At 40.6% G+C, this 17710-nt stretch overlaps 1 protein-coding gene across 2 annotated transcripts in view; it reads right to left on the reverse strand.

Annotated features, from left to right (window-relative positions):
• Positions 1 to 17710, reverse strand: part of arid3a (AT-rich interactive domain 3A) — a 44622-nt gene that overhangs the window by 7081 nt on the left and 19831 nt on the right. The window contains exons 4-8 of one of the 2 annotated variants that reach the window (XM_063495848.1): positions 5499 to 5571; positions 3133 to 3316; positions 2126 to 2373; positions 1288 to 1575; positions 99 to 188 (exon numbers count right to left, since the gene is read on the reverse strand). In XM_063495848.1, coding sequence (XP_063351918.1) covers positions 99 to 188; positions 1288 to 1575; positions 2126 to 2373; positions 3133 to 3316; positions 5499 to 5571 — 883 coding nt within the window. Of the gene's footprint in view, positions 1 to 98; positions 189 to 1287; positions 1579 to 2125; positions 2374 to 3132; positions 3317 to 5498; positions 5572 to 17710 lie in introns of both variants that reach the window. The other variant, XM_063495847.1, reaches the window with a different exon arrangement.

A 17710-nucleotide genomic window follows, 5' to 3' on the forward strand; every position in this document is an offset into this window, starting at 1 on the left:
TTACTGGAAATACTTAACTGTTCATGACTAACTGCGAAGCAGTGAGCTCATATCTGACATTTTGTTGTGTCACTTTAAGTTACAGAGGAGCTGCTCACCAGTGTATACCACTCCATTGAGCTCCACGGACATGCTGATGCTCCCTGTGCCGTTGGTGGTGAGGTTCAGAGCTGAGTCTTGTCTGCCATCTGGAAGAAAGCAGTTTTCATCCTTATTCATTTTTGGATCCAGATTTGACTTAAGAATACTCAAACCAAATGGAGAAACAAAACCGTCCCACAGTAGGAGCAAAACTGAATTTTTCAAAAATGTCCCAATGAACATTTCTCTGAAGTCACTTACCGAGAAATGGTTCATGTGCATGATCAGATAGACAGTAACCGAGACAAATCCTTCTATAAGATCAAGGTGCGTGCTTACAGAAGGGAATCCCCACACAGATAATCATGCATGTATGTATGCACGCACGCTGCTTCTATAAGCTAAGCAGGTCAACCTATAGCCCTGCTAGGTGTTACTTTCTCGCAGTTGGGTGCTGTGGTTTGTGGTGAGATTACAAGAATGCACTGAGATACTAACTGTCATGAAAAGGGAAATGTGTCAAATCTAGCTTGCACTGACAACAATGAAATGTAAAAGCCTGTGATGCCAAGAGTAACTGTGATGTCGTAATAACTCCAGATTTTTATTTTTAGTTCATTTTGATTTGCAGTAAAGACAAAAATAAACTTCAACTCTGGAATACTTAAAAAAACAACAACGAATGTCCCTAAAAATGCACTCTAATTACCGATCGTTACCATTTGAAATACATTAATTCACCTTCTTCTTTTACTGTTCATTTACATGTTAACCACTACCAGAGGTGACATTTTCATTTTCACGTGGGTGTTTGCATACACAGATCACTGCTGCTAGCGCTCATGCTGACATTATTGACTTAATATTTCCCAGCAACCTTAATATTTGCTAGACAATTATAATATCTGCTTTTATCTGGACTTGGCCATTTGCTTTTTCTTGACAATCGAGAATAATTGAGAAATAACAGTTTCATTTCACATCAGCAAAATCAGTGTTCTTGCATCTTTGAGCTTTTGAAACCAGGGACATGTAAAAAAGGTGGTGTACTCTTTTATCTCATGTTGATTAGATAAAGGAGGAATTTCCTCAAACGACAGTGTAGAACAGCCTGCAGCTACTGTGCAAAACATGAAAGTCATGTCTGACTGGTTGTTTTGTTCCTCTCTCACTACCCGAATATGTCAGAGCTCCACTGTTCAGTACCTTGGTTGTTGATGCGAATGTTCATAGGTATCTGAGCAGTCATGGCTAGCAGGTTCTGCTGAAGCGCTCTCTGCAGCAGTCGCTGGTGTTCCTCGGCAGACAGCGCCATCTTCTTCTCTGGCGGCTCGCCCGCTTCCAGTTTGTCCCTCAGCTGCTCCAGAGCGGCCACCTGAGCAGCCATGGCGGCGTGGGCTGCTGCTGCCTGCACAGCAGCCACTGAGTGACCTGCCAAGCCCCCCGCTGGCAAACGAGCCATGCTGACGCCTGCCAGAGGCTGGCCTCCCTCTTCTTCTGGCCCAGCAGCACAAAGAGAAAGGGGAACTCAAAGTCAAGCAAACTCATATGATGCATTATAGTCCCCAGACATAAATTTCAGCGTGACCGCAGAAAACAGATAGTAAATAAGATGCAGTGTGTTACGGGAAGGTCCGAGGGTTAAGCTCTTTTAAAGAGAGAGATGACAGCAAATCAGATTTGATGCTATTTCTTAATTTGAAGATTAGAGCTTCCGTTTAAGAGATAAATTTGGCAGAAATGATCTCTGATAGTTAATGTGCTATCAGTAAAATTCTCAAGATTTCACAGTGGATCCTCATTTTAACTTAAATTTTCAAAGCTTTGACTGATCCAACACAGTCAAGAGTAAATCGTTATACTGTCACGTTATACTGACGAACCGTATACTTGACGTGAATTTGTCCTTTTGACCTGAGATTAGACAAAGTTACTGCCACATCCATGTATTTTAACCTGTTTCAAAACAATCAGCGTCAAAGAACATGTCCCTCAAACAGTAAATTTTCTCCGATGTGCATGCAGCGCAATAAACAAATCTCACCTTTCTTGATCTTGTGGATGTGACCCAGCGAGGTCCCGTTGGTGCCCACTGTTAAGCCTATGCTGGGCGTGGGGAGCTTCGGCGAGGACAGCATGGTGGGAGTCCCGTTGGGAGAGTAGGTGAAGAGAGAGCTGCCAAAGCTCTGTCGCCGGCCCTCCCGTCGATTGCTGTCGATGGCTGCTTGAAGCTCGTTGGGGTTGCTCAGTGCCCTCTTTTCACATTCATATGGGTACAGGTACTTCATGTATCTGAAATCAACAAAGTGCACAACGGGTATGCCCTTCTGAGTTTTCGAAGACAAAGTTTGGCCCAACTTCAGCTAACTAGGAGTGATCGGTCTTTAAAAAGGACAAACATAGGGATTCACTTCTACAGCAACAAGTATGATTTAACTTTAGCTAACTCTTGCTTAATTGCTTAATTAATAAAGGGTTCTAATAAGGGTATTTTCACACGATATTTAGTCAGTTTAAATCGGACACTGGTTCTGTTTGCCCACTTGGTGTGTCTAGTTGTGAACACAGTAATCACACTCGGGTGTGGACCAAAACAACAGCGCGAGACCCTTTGGAGAAGGTGTGAACATGATCCGAACCAACTATCAGGTGTACGTTAAACGTTTCAGGTAAAAAAAAATGTCCCGTAGTCATGTATGCTTTGTATTCTTAATGCGGAAAGGTACTATGGATGTGCTAACAACTAACCGTGAAATGAAAATAAATTCTCCATGTTCTCCAGTAGACCAGAACACAGCACCTTCTTCCTGTATTTACTTTTCTTGCTCCCGCCTCAGACACATCTGGCAAATGAGTGGACTGAACATTCTTACATGTTTTGTAGTAACGGATGCATTTTGGACTTCTGAATGTGAAGTCAAACCAAACCAAAGGAAAAACTACAAGTTTACAAACTCATGACCAGAGTCGGGCCAGAGTAAACAAACTACAGGTGTGAAAACGCCCTGAGTAACCTTTAAGCACCAGTTAAACGAGTGTTTGTATACTGACTGTGTGCGAAGAGTGAAGGCTGCACTGGTGATTGAGGTAGGCAGGTTGAGTCCTTTGGTGATCTCCCTCCACAGTTTCTTGTTAATAACCTCCACCAGGCCACCCTTCTCTGTCACCAGCTTGTACAGCATGTACAGATCCAGGACCTGTTTGGCCATGATGGGAATACGATTCACTGGGGTTCCTGCAGCAACAGGAAACAGAAAAAAAAATACAGTCATGCTCCACCAATAAAATACATATGAAATAGCATCAAAGAAAAACAACAGTACCTGAAATAACAGTTGTCTCCCTTTAGCCAATAAAGGTGGTGCGGGGTCACACCCATTCATTTTACATGTTTAAGACAGTGCTTTAGCTCACAACTTAATTGTAGCAAAACCTTCTTTGGCTCTTTTGTCACGATTAAAAGACCACACTTTTACCATTCAGTATTAGCAAACAGTAATTTGCCAGTGCATGGTGTTGTTTAAGTGCTCAGAGTGACGGTGCTGCGGTCAAGTGGCAGAGCTCACCAACGCGCGGATCTAAAAGATGCTTCGCCCATGCTAGGAAACTACACTAGGTTTGCTTTTACCCTTGAGCTGAACCAACAAACTTGGCATCCAGGCAACCCCACAAATAATCAACCAGATTCAGAACAATTTGACTGTCTTTTGGCCAGATGTTAAAACACAAAACAGTGGGCAGAGTAAGACCACTTATGACATTAACGGCTTTACATAGAAATGAACAAAAACAACAGGGGATCTTTCTCTTTCTTTTTTTGTGTTTAAACTCTGAGTAAGCATCAAATATATCTGTGAGCGTCAGTGGTTTGTGTCCTTGTATGACCACGTTTTTTTCCAGTCCACTCCTGATGGGGTTCAGAGGTCAGCCCTCACTTTTTAACTTTGAATTCTTACATTTCAAAACCTGGAACTATTCTTCCAACGAAAACGGTCATTTTTACAAGTATTTACCTTGAATATCTAATATTTCAATTACATTCTAAAATCACAACAAGAAGTTATTATCATTAGATACTTTTCAGCTTATTCACAAGGGCACGCCACCGTGGGCAACTCCACGTGTTTATCTTTTACACTTGATACCCTCCCTGATACAACCCCAGAGAGATTTGTGGTTCCTCTCAGAAATGAAAAGGGGATCTTTATCTAATTAGGGGAATTAGAAACTCTACTACTGCACAATAAACTTTGTGTCTTTTCGAAATCCACATTTAAAATACTGCTTGGAAATCTCCTTTAAAAGGACTTTTTTTTTTCTTTTAAACCAGAGGGCGGGGTTAAAGGGGTTCAGGGGATGTCCAAAGAAACAGGTTTTTATACCCAAAGGGCAGTTTATCAAAACTTAGGCGTGTGACTCATTTACGGCTAGTAAAGATAATTGGAAACAAGTTAAGACAAACTCTGATGAGGAAGAAGTTGCTCTAAAAATGTCTGGAAAAAAAGGCAGAGTAATTGTGACAGCTATTTTGATTTTATTTGAGAAAATTGTTAGAATTTAGTTAGAGCTCAAGGTCAAAGTACGGAATAAAACGCTTTCATTTACATTACTAATATGTTGTATTATTGCTATTATTATATTGGCTGAAAAACCAAACCAATCAAAGCCTTTTTTTAAATCAATTTTTCTTCTCAGTGATTATAATTCTCACGTCATATTTCTTATAATGGCCTAGAGATGGCGCTTTCAGAATCTAGGAGCACACTAGCAGAGGCTGTGTGAACATCTACTACTGTTTGGCTTTTTGTTTTTCAGTCATGAGCAAACTTTTCTTTTCTCCCATGTCAGTCATTCGCCCACTGATCTGATCATATCAGCCATGAGCATCCTGTGAAATCAACACGGCTTCAAGAAAATAATTATCTCAAATTGGCAGTCTGGCGTTAGCACACCAAACAAGAAAATACAAACAATTCACTTTTTTTGTTAGGTGTTTAGATAAGGAGAGTGAAAACTGGTTATGCGTATAGTGTTAGAAGTGGGGGTCGAGCTATGTGGACAGCCAGCAGGATGGGAAGGTAAACCAATCCATCCTCAAGCATCGATACAGTGTGTCCCTTCTAGTTATAGCCTGGGAACGCCGACTTGCTGTGTGACCATAAAGCAATCATCTCTGAAATGAATAAAGACCCCACCCATGCCAGTGAAAGATGAGTAGACAGTGCTGTGTCATATATCAGAGAAAGAAGGGGGTGGGTGATCATCCTCTCCTCATCACATTAAGAAGCTGCCTACGACAGCGGCCGGAGATAAGGTGGGGATATGTGATACAGCAAGATAAGAAATGGAATAAATAGGACGTCCTATAGTTAGTGAAATCAAATTTGACACAGGGGGACAAGGATATGAAAATATACCTCGTTTTTGCATGAAGCTGAAGAGGTCATCCAGAAACTCTTTCCTCTTTGGGTCTCCATCCAGTTCATAGAGCTGCGAAGAGACAGTGGATAGATGGTGTTTTTAAATTCTGAGACCACAATAAAAGTATTTTTAAAATATGGAGAATGATTAGTCAGTGCTGTAATATGCAACAACAAGACGGGAGGTGGGGGTCTCCGTCTGATAATAAGAAGATCTGAGAGACACCGTAGACCTTGTGGCCTGATGAGGACCTGATTAGGTACAGCTGTTAGCGGGGCCTGGGGCCTCAGAAACTTCAGTGAAAGTTGGCAGTAAAAGTGAAGCGGGTTACTCGAGGGGGGTGACAGTGAGGCCACCGAGCCTGTGGATGTTTTTTTCCTGCCTAGTTTCTTCATCGTGACTGTGAAACATCCTCTTAGAGCTCTGTTTACTACACGCTCGCATTTATTCGAAAGCGAGAAAGCAGCAGGCACACATTCGCCATCTTCAAACTTCAGCGGCGTCCGCAGTTATATTTACAAGGCTCGATAAAGCGCGAGAGTATCGACAACTGTACATCACACCGTGCATAAGTGAGGTCACAGAGTTTCATAATGTGTTATTGAAAATAGAAGGTTGTGAAACACAATGTACAACTGAGCACCACCAAACAAAACCACAGAAAATAGCACCAAGGCGTATTGTTACTACACAGCCACCAAAACAGCAGCCAAGCCACGAACCCTAATGTTGCAGACGCCCGTGAAGCGCGTTTGATATCACGTCAGGAAATCACTCGGCTCAGCACAAAGCTGACGCAAATAACCATTGTGAACATTTTGTCTGATAGCAAATTGCAGCTCTTTGGATTTTGGTGTGTTGGTGGACAAAACAAGCAGCCGGCAGACGCCTCCACATAGTTAATACGCAAAACAAAAACAACACAAAACAAAAAAACCTTTCCATTGCAGAAAAGTAACAAGTCATGAAAGCAGCGTTCCCATAGGAATGCAACACAAAGCATCTAGGGTGTGTACAATAGGATACGTGCCATTAGACAAAATGAAAGCAACGCATGATTGACTTGGGAAATTCTCATGACCTTCCTGCACCGGGTCAAAGAGTAATATGCGACAAAGAATTTATCAAACGAGTTAGTAAAAAGATGTAAAATAATCCTCCATATTGTCCTGTAACCTGTGCTTGCTACATAAAGAAGAAAAGATAAAAGGAAAGCCTTTATCGCACAATGTTACTGTATCTTGCTACCAAATTTGCCCCTCTCTGTGGCATTCAGCTCTCATTAGTGACGCCGAGCAGTCGTGAGATCTTATTATCTAGTGGGTAAGGGTTAACAGCGGGCCGGAGAGGGCTGTGGGGGATGCCAACTAATGTAGACGCCTGCTGGAGGCAAAGGGGGAGTTTTAATTACAGGATGCATGCATTTTGTGAAGTGCCGCGCCATAAATCTTAGAAATTACCCTCTCCCCAGCTACCACCCCCTCCCCATGTTGCTTTATTTGCTCTCTCTCCTGCCTAATCACACCAATAAATATTTCTCTAGTGGGAGCATTCAGATCCCATTCCCCATTTAATGCTCACGATGTGGTAACAAAGCAGGACAATAGAAATCGCTACTGTAGATTTAAATACGCCACGCATGATAAGAAATAAAAAACTGAAAGGTCTCACCTGATAAAATAGTTAAAGGTAACATTTTCATGTGTTAGTGTTACAGTGCTCAAAGACTGTGGCGTGCTTATTTTTGGTGGTCTTTCTGCAAACTAATCAAGTGAGTAATCTTTAGTGAAGTCTGAAACGTGTTAACAAAGTATGCTTGTACATATCCAGGTTCAGGTTTCATCCAGGTTTCACTGATGATAGATGTGGGTGAGGTAGTCTATCCTGCTTAGCAACAACGAACAATTTAACTATACTTTAACAATATCGTTTTAATGCCAAATAACCGATCCAGTTAGTATAAAACTTCAATGTCTACTTGAACTGCAATACTCTTAATCTAATAGAGGCAATAATCCACATTTTAAGATATGAGTTATTTTTTAGTTCTAGTTCACTCACATCATAAATCATGATTGTAGTTTTGCTGTACTCTATCTACTGACTTGGTATGAGTGAGTATGGAAACGATGCGATTGATAGTAAACCTATGGGAGCGTTTGCTCCACCGTGCTACATCTAAACACCAAATGAAAGAACGGCGCTCAGCCCATCCGGTAAAGTTGCACAGACTTGAAAAACCAACTCTGTGCTGCACTGAAGTTACTGTGAAACATGTGGTTGCAAAGCAACTCATTAACTCTTTCTGTTGGCTTTTTCCCACTTTGATTCAGCTTCTGTATAATTTTCCATTTTTGCTGGCCTGTGTCTTACTTCCTTAACACTCTTCTGTTTCTGGCCGTCTCACGGTTTTATGTATATATAACCCTTGTGTAGATTTATCACCCTACATACTTACATATGAAGAGTATCTATCAGGCTGAGCTGGGTGTGGATGTTTTAGGCTAGTATAGACTTTCACGTCTATAGTATGCACACTGGGGCAGGGGCCTCTCCTGGATTAAAGCGCTGTTACTAGAAACTAGATAAACGACTAGAAACTGGGCCAACTGGTAGCACAGGGTTCATGCCCCTTGATCCAACCCTCTAGAAAAAACAAAAAAAGACAACTGGGATTGCAGAGATGACTATTGTGTTTTGAAACTTGCACTAGCTCTTTTAAGCTCTTTTAAGTGGGAATTCATATAACTGTACTTATAGCAGTAAACTCATAATTGCAGCTAAAGACAGGAGTGTTATGGGGGCAAATTGCGACAGTAGAAAGGTCACCAAATGTACTCTACTCTGTTAGTGATTTATTGTTTTACTGCTGTCTTGATAGTTTCCCACCCCGACACCCTGTGTATGTAGGTCAGTGACAGCCGGCTACATATGAATTGAAACTAGGGTTGGAACAAAAACAAAGTGGTTTTATACTACAAATAATCAGTAACCAAAGAGCAGCCTTCGCAGCCCTCGCTGAGGTGACAATAACAGTGCAGTCGGAGTGCATGTGTGTGTGTTTTTAGAGGGGCTGGCCGCCCCACTGTTAATGCAAATGGCAGGTGTGATGGCACACAAGTGTCACATAGCAGATAATAGAGGCTTGCAACTGAAAACCAAAAACTGAGAGAAGACAAGGGTATCACCTACATGCTTCCTTACACCTGCTCATCACCTTGGGGTGAGGCTGACACACAAACACACGCACGCCAACCTACACACCTGTAAGCACACAGTAGGTCAGAGCAAGACAGAAGAAAACGTTTTGTGCTCGTGGTGGCTTTCCATTCTTCTCATCTGACCTAAATTGCTTCGCTTTGACAGTATTTTTTTCCAGGGGTGCAGCAGGTAACTTAACAATACAAGGAAATAATTCACGTAATTTTTGAAATAATTCAAAAATGGGCACATACACTTTTTTTTTTAAATAAAGGCCATTAGCTATTTGATTTTCCTTTTTTGAATGATCCTACTGTCAAATCATACAAGATAAATTTTAAACGTTTGAAATGAACAAGGTGGGGTGTGGTAGTACATAAGGCCATTTGTTTCAGTCACATCTTCTGTATGGTCCCCATATAGTCCTCACTGGTTACCCAGTTATCACGTATAGCCACCAAGAAGCTTGTTACATATGTAAAAGCACTTTACTATTCAGAAGGTTGTTGTCAGTTCTTGTCTTTACATATCTGAAATGTCCTTGGGCACTATAAATCCTATCATCAGATGTTAAAGTGTGTCTCTGGATGCAGACTGGAGTGCTAAACATGCTTTAAGTGCTAGGTAAGATTAAAAACACTATCTAGAAAAAGGTAGAACACTTGGATGGCAAAAAAAGTAAAGATTTTCATACCCAGTGAGATTAGTTACATGGGGTAATTCTAAAGTAGCTGTTAGTGTGAAGGCAGTTGTCTATGCTGTCCAGGGTGTACCCCATTTCTCAGCTAATGTCTGGGAAAAGTTCCCAAAGGTGTCAGCAGGAGAGCGCTGAGTGTTGAAAGGGAATAAATTGGCAGCGGGTGAATGTCTGAACCTAGCTGAATGCATCACAATGTTATTAAAGAGGTAAAAGGCTAATCGATCCAAAACAAAGAGCCTCTATAAAAGTCATAAATTTGACTTTAGACAGAAATAACAGACAGGTTATCATCAAATTCTTCAGCTTTCCAAACAAAAACCATTCTATGTTAAAAATGCAAACATTACTGTGTTGACTAAGTCTCACAATACATTTTATTTTCCTTCTTTAACTTAACTTCATGTGCAATAGGTCAGAAACGACGTGAGGGTTGAACTTTAGGCCATGTTATAACCTATTATATTGATTAAACTAACAAATATATTGTATACTTCATGACAGCTGAGGGTTGAATGCATGTACCAATCATTGTTTTCATTATATTATGCAAAGGAGCTTAATAAAGTGAATGGGCTTGTTTGGTTTTGTGCAGCATGACACTATAGAAGCTCATAATTCACTTTTAAATGCAGAGAGTGATAACCTTGTTGTGTGTGTTATAACGTTCCCTTTGCATGCATTTCATTCAACAGGAATCTTTGTTTTTCAGCAGCTATAGATGGCAGTAACTAACCTCTTCAGCCAGTGTCAAAGGAGCAGTTTCGCAACATCATATTAATCTTTGTCTTTGCATTGCCCCACCTAATCTGAATGGAAGGTCTTGTATGGCGTAATTTCTAGAAGGCTGTGTTAAAAAGAGTATACTGTATATGCAACTGTGGTTGAAGTGCTCAGTCAGCATGCATGTGTTAACATTGGTTTTGTTTTTTTTTTAGCTCCCTTTATATTGATAAACTGCCTCTGTGAAGCACACCCTCTGGTTATCATCTGTTTAACTGGGTTATGTGTGTATTATATTTCAATCTATGGAGAGCCTATAACATAAGTTATTCAAGTGGCTGTTCTATAATTTTACCGCCAAAACAACAAACAAACAAAACACCAATTTTTACACTTCCAGTTGGTTAAAAAAAAATTCAGTGCCAGAAGTAGTAGCTGGAATGTAAAAGGAGGAAATGACAGTAGTGGACAGGCCAGACTGTGTCAATGTACAGTGTGAATATATTTTAAAAGATGTTTACAGATGGTCAGATTAGGGCATTAGTTTTCAGATAAGTTTTTGGTCACAAAGTACCTGTGGAATAGGTTCAGCGTAGATCTGTAGTCTGATGTAGCCATAAGAAGTTTCATGTAAACACTATATTTTCTTTTTTAATATTCAAGCGTGCTGATTAATCCCAGCTTGTGTTGTCTAATTTTTTGTCCAGTTGCAGGCTGACCAGATCTCTGGTGTGGTGTCTATGGCAGTTGTAGTCAAGGGTGGTGGAGCTGGAGATTGTCTTTGAGAAGATAAACTCATTGGAGAGGCAGCTGACTGACAACAAGGACCGCTAAAACAGTGACCTGAGCGGACTGCATGTAGGGAAACACAATGTTGCTGTCTGAAGTGACTGAATTTTCAAGCTATTTCATTCTGTTGGGAAACCTCAGGTCCTGGCATTCATGTGGATCTCACTTAGCATACACCCACATGGCCCATTCACAGCAGCCATACCACATAAAAGCCCAAAAGTTCAACAACATCTCATGAAACGGAATAAGGCATTTTGAGCACAAGGCACTAATCCAAGGACCCACTGCAGACTCCCAGTGTCAGATACCACAGGACAGCACTTAAAAAGTCCTGTTTTGACAGCACAAGGAAGACCTATACAATATTAGGTGCTGGTATCTAAAATTGGCAGTTGGGTTGACAGAGAAAACAAAAATAAATGATGAGCTATACTCAAATTAGGGATGTTCCCGGCAGCTAGTTTACGATATGCTTAAATGAGAAAGGCAGAAAAACTGAGTTCAACATTAACTAGACACTGTTTTTGCTTTAATTACTTTGCTATACCAGATAATATTTTTTAACAAGATGACTAGAACTGAAAATAACTGTTTTCAGTTATTTGACAAGGCTTGAGACGAGATGAAGTGTTTCCTCTTGTTTTTTGGTTTGTCAGTTGCAAAGATGACAATGCGTGAGTACTAAAGCTGTCATCACAGCAAGATCATTAAAAAAAGAGCGGCCTGAGACATTCACACATTCAGGATACTGCTGAGTCTTCATCACCATTACAGGCGACCAAATGCCTCCTCCCTACCACCCATAACAAAAGAAGCACACGCAGTAACACCTTACGCCTGATTCAGAAAACACAACATAATGTACTTATGTTTGGATTATACTCTCTGTTATTTTCTGTATCACTGTGTTCAGCTTGGGCAGGAATTTTATTTTAATATGGCCAGCTTACAGGTTTCAGTGGGGTATGGAGGTGGAGCTGGAGGGGTTATATCCTTGATCACTATTTTTATAGGCTGAAACATTAGAGCAGAAGTCAGAACATTATGTACAGTCAGCCTTCATTTCCTTATAGAGCAAGACTGGAAGACTGAGGCATCTTCCAACTTAATAAGCACAATACTGCTACAAAACACAATACTCGGCATTGCATTTGATCAGCAGTAACACCTTTACGGTAATGTTAATGTTTACTGTCGCTGGTTAAAAGACACAAAACAAAAGAAAGGAACTCTGTTTTTACTGTGTGACATTTGAAAGAAAAGGAATCAGATTCCAGTTGTGTTCTTATTTACGATGACACATCCAGCATTCATCTGCTAATCAAACAATGTCAGCACAATTGAAATTATAGTTTCCGTGTGCAGAGTTCACAGACGTCGGCCATCGGTGCTTATCACGATATAATACTTTTGAAGAGGGAGGATTAAAAAAAAATAAACTTTAGTGCATTCACATTATTGCTTTAAACCTTGACTCCAAATTTTAAAAAAGCAATTTATGTGCTGCATTTTGCAAATCTAATATATTTTGACATAAAGCACTGTCTTCATATTTTGCTTCCAAGAAGTCATGCTATCTTGGAATTTTTGCAGCTTTTTTTTTTTTAAAGAAATTATTCTCTATGCTTTCTCAAAGTCCTTCAAAGTATTCTTTGGACCTTGGCTTTGGACTTTATGGAACTTTTCACATGTGCAAGATTTTCAGGAATATGTTTGTTTGTTAAGGCACTTAAATTATATTATTATTAGACCCTTTGATACTAGCAGCCTGTCAGAAAATATAGCCCCCCCCCTTTTTTTTCCCTCAGTTTCTTTAGTTGAATCTAAATCAAAAATGCCAAAGATAGCACAGTTTGACAGATGTAAAATGGTATTTTGGCACCAACAAGGTGAGCTAATATCAGAAAACTGAACATATCTTAGCATGGTGTGCATTGTGTACTTAAAAAAAGAGAGGAAACTGGACAAGTGTAGAATAAAGGAATACGAAGACTAAAACTATACAGCAGTATCTGAAAATCATAGCCTTAATAATACTGACCCTTTAGTTGGACTATATACTGTGCACCAGAGCCTCGTCAGAAATGGTCTCTGTGGAGGGCTCGAGAAGCCATTCACAAGGAAGGGAAACAAGGAGAAAAGGCTGAGATATGCCATATGGCATACCATTACATACAAAGCATACAGGAATACCTTTATTGAAGCAGTGTGGGATCATCTTGACAGAGAACATGACTAAAGGCAGCCAACATCCAAAGAAGAGTTTCTAATGTCTTTCACAAAGCCTTGAAAACTAGTCCTGAAAATGTAAAAACTACAAGTCAACTGGCTTCTGGCTGCGCTGAAGGATAAATGTAATCATACCAAATATTGACTTTCAAACCCATTAGAATTGTACAAACCAATATAGTATATTTCCATGTGTGTTTGCACGTTTCGATAAATTGCTGCACCTATTTTCCATTTTCCCAGGTTGATATGAAGAAATGGGGTGTGGCTCAAGACCTTTCAACAGTACAAGAGAGGCAAAGATATTTATACTTTTGCAGTGGTTGAAAATGTACAACAGGTAAACAAAGTAAACCAACTGTTGTAATACATACACACCTTTCTTTTATCAAAAATGAACACATGTAATACTCCTTTTTCAAAAGGCTTTCACAACCTATTCTAGCAAAATTTCAAAACAGATGACGGCATGTGCTTAAAACAAGGTAAATGTATAAAACTTCTTTGCATAGTAATTCCAGGAACCTATTTAGATTGGCTGTCTGCCCATCAGTGGGTAGTCTCCTCAAATACATGGATGCAAATAAAACAGCTTTTAGAAGCGTTAAATTATTTTGTGCAGCAGAGGCCAAAGCCAATGCCCCATGGCACAACTATAATCAAAGTGATGTTGGTCCTTTGCTCCAGCCCTACACTTTTAAGATATTCAGTTGAGTACGACACTGTCTCGACTCTTACTTTGGGGGCTCTAACCACCACTCCTTATTTCCCCCCACTGTTCCTCAGTCTGACATCCAATTGCCTCCTCATCTGAAAAAATGACTTAATCAACTGAGGTGACAGCACCACAAACCGGTGTGCCGTATGCACTGACATGCCCCCATGGACTGACATCTTAAACGAATCCATCTTTGCCTGCTCTGCCCTCCGCCCTGCCTTTCTCCATCCCCCCACAAGCACACAATTTACAGCAACAATAGAGCTGTCGCCCTGCTGATGCTCTCAACGCTGTTTTATTGACAGACTGGATCAAAGGAGATCATAATCTGAACTAACCTCATAAATTCAGCTCCATCGATTGAGGACGAGGAGCCGACAGCCTGCGTGAAAACACCAGCGCTGTGGCTGACTGTAACTGATGTTGCTTTATCTGCAACAGTCACATGTGGCCCAAAAATGGCAGACAGCGATAAGAGAGTTAGAAAAAGAAACCAAGAATGGGACATGAGTAGTTTGCATAGCTACTGAATAAAACCCATGTTTTTTTGAATGTGCCAACTGTGGTACAACAACAGCAATATTTAACTCCTATTTCTTCTGGACCCTTAATACATGGGCACGATTTAAGATTAAGGGCATATTTCAAAGCTTTCCATGGCTAAACTATATCAGGTTTGGAAATGCAATAAAAAACTAAATAAATACTTGAAAAACAAAACTAGGTAAAGGTGTTTTACTACAAACAACAAGAATGATTCCACTTCATTTCCATGAAACCACCACAAGCTTTCCTTTTGCTGGGAAACACCTGTAGAAATTCAGCAAACAGTGAGGGCATAGTTTCTTTATGGTGTGAAAGGCTGTAAGCGAGACCACATCTTCAGGGCTTTGCCAAAGGATTTAATGCTCAGCTTCTGTTGGTCGTTATTGGAGACACACTATCCCCTGCTGACATGAGAAAAAGGTGAAAGGCAGTTGATGAAGACAAGACATTAAACCAGAATGAGCACCCTCCCGCGATTACACAAACTAAATTCCTTCCTGCTACTATCAGGTCAGCTGCCGTGGCTTAGGGATTTGGATAAGAATCAGAAATAGCAGCCAGGTTTCTCGTGGCCCTCCAGAGCCTGATGTGTAGTATGTAGCTGTAAGCAATCCTTTGTAACTGCACTGCTAATGAGTAGCATTACGTTGATGGATGCTCGAAACTGAGGAAGACAAAGCTACATGGGCGGAAAAGCAGGGGAAGTGGGTGTAGCAGCAATTTAAGCTCATAAATTGACTTCTTAGCAAACAGTAGCTAAGTAACTGACACAGAGCATTAGGTCTTTTCAATTTGGCTCAACCTATTATTTTCCTATTAAGTGTCCGTAAGTGAACACGCAAACCAGCCTTGCCTTAAAAGAAAAGAAAAAAAGAGCAAAAGCGTGACCTAGATAGTCTTCTAATGAGTGCCTTACGAAAGCTGAAAGTATTTATTCAGCGCCAGAGCAGATGCCATGATAATGTTTGTGTCTGAAGGCAGTAAGATAAGGACAAAGATGGCAAGGAGGATGTCTCAGAGGAGGGTTTATACCTTTGTTACAACACACTGAGACAAAGACATAAAAGACATCATCAGGAAACGGAACTGGGACTAAAAATAGCTCAGTGTGGAGCACCTTGCTGTGGGGAGGGATGGACACATGGCTGGGTGCTTGGGCTGTCAATCAGTATGATTGATAGGCAAGGCAAAGGGTTTAATGGTTAACAACAGTGGCCTTAAAAACTAATATGGCCCACTGTGCCCACACGGAGAGCAGATAGCTGTGCGTGTGGCTCTTAAGAGATGGAGTAAACCCACTCCAGTCAACATGGGGATGGGCTGTGGCCTGAACAGGAGCAAGCCTCTCTTTCTTTCTCTTTAGGCATTTACTGATGTCACTTTTGGAAAAATCTGAAGCATCCATGTTTTCATGTGAAGATATCATCACATGTAAAAAAAAAAAAAAAAATCTTGTCATGGCAAGTTAAACACAAAGACTATCAGCTTCAACGACACTTCTATCACCACGCTAAAAATCATATTTTTTTATTTGACGTGGCATCACGACCGCCTTAAATACAAGTGCACAGGCCAAACTGTGTAAGATTTATACCTAAAGCATCTCTGCCTTGTAATTACTGCCCTAGATTGCTGACTAAGGTGACCGTGAAGCATAACAGGCAATAGCTCATGAGCTCTCAACTGGTCTTTGCTGATTTAAAAAAAGTAAATTTTAACTATAAAGAGCCAATTCACAATAGCTGTGCTTTATATTGTATATTATATAATATTAAAAAGAAATCCCAAGAATCAGACAGCCCCCTTTCAGCAAGCAGTTGCCAATAGTGGCAAGTGAGAAAATCCATCCTCCCCCTTATTACTAAAAGTGAATACAACTGTGTAGTGTTCTGTGTATGTGCACCACAATTGCCTAAAACTTGAGATTTGCTCTTTGACTTTCTTGATTTGAGAGGTGATCTAAATATGAATCTGACCATTTCCTGCTGCGTGTGAGCCGGAGCAACCTTATTCTTCCAAAAAGGTCCAAAGTTCATGTGTGAAAATGACTTATTTTCTTGCCTTGACATGTCAAAGTATCCGCAGTGGAAAAGGGTTTATTATCAGGTCGTATTTGTGTAAAATACACATTATGAATGACCGTTAATATCTGTGGTGTGAACAGGCAACCCCGGCTTCTTTTCATACACATATAATGATTAAAGGTCAGCTATTATCATACAGACAAGACAGGGCAGCTTGAGTGCTCTCGCTTGAGCCTAATGTGATGATGACGGATCAAGGAACTAACAAAGTCTTTTATGAAAATATGTCTGAGATGGGGGTTCTGCTTTGCAGCATGCCTGGCCTATTGATTGCACAGACCATTTAAGCCACATTTCAAAGCACGCAGATCTCTGTTCCAGTGCTTTCCTGTACAGTTTCATTTCGCACTGGGACAAAGAGCAGTCTCAGACCTTGAAAATGTACAGCTGTGCACATCTTATCTCTGTTTAACCTATTTCTTAATTAAGTCCTCTACAAATGAAAGCTTTCAATATCCACATAGTGCTTTTGCTCAAATGAATGCCTATCAGTGTCCTTGTAGGTAAAGAAGCCACTTTGGTTTTGTTGATTGCTTATTGAGGACACAAACTATTCAGCACATATCTATTTCTGTATGAATGCATGAAAAAAACAGTTTCTAATGGAGGGACAAAGAGCAAAGAATGAGATGAAGCGGCATCCATATAATCCTTTCTAAAGGAAAAACAGGGTTTAAAAAGTTAAAAATAGAGTTTTCACATAAGAATGACTAAGCGAATGAAGAATGCGGAGCTTCTTGGGTCTTCCCAGCTTAGAAAAGCAATTTCCTCATTCTTGACAAAGGCTTACACGTTTGATACATTTGAGAAAGACACAATACATGTCGTGAGGGAAGCTGCCTACACAAAAATAGCAACATTTAGCAACCAGGGAAAAAAGAAGGGATGAAAGAGCTAGCCTCAGCCTTTACACGATCTTTGTTTACATTCCTGCTGCAGCCCCCACCTCTCCTCCCCCATATTGAGTTCCTGCCAATTTCCAGAATCCCCATGGCTGTACACTTTCTGACATCAGCTCCATGAAGCACACTAGGAGTTGGACACAATTCAAATGCTCCGCAGGGCTTCGCAGTCAAAACGAGCATTTACTACATGCTCTACTTGGCAGCGGTTCAAAGACCAGCGCCAACTGACGGTCTTTTTCCTGTCACACCTACCCCCTTTGCTGCTCCTCCTCCCTTCAACAGGAAGACTGAGAGGTCTTCCCGTGCTGCTGTG

The sequence above is a fragment of the Pelmatolapia mariae genome, linkage group LG15 (genome assembly GCF_036321145.2).
Source record: "Pelmatolapia mariae isolate MD_Pm_ZW linkage group LG15, Pm_UMD_F_2, whole genome shotgun sequence".
Taxonomy (NCBI): domain Eukaryota; kingdom Metazoa; phylum Chordata; class Actinopteri; order Cichliformes; family Cichlidae; genus Pelmatolapia; species Pelmatolapia mariae.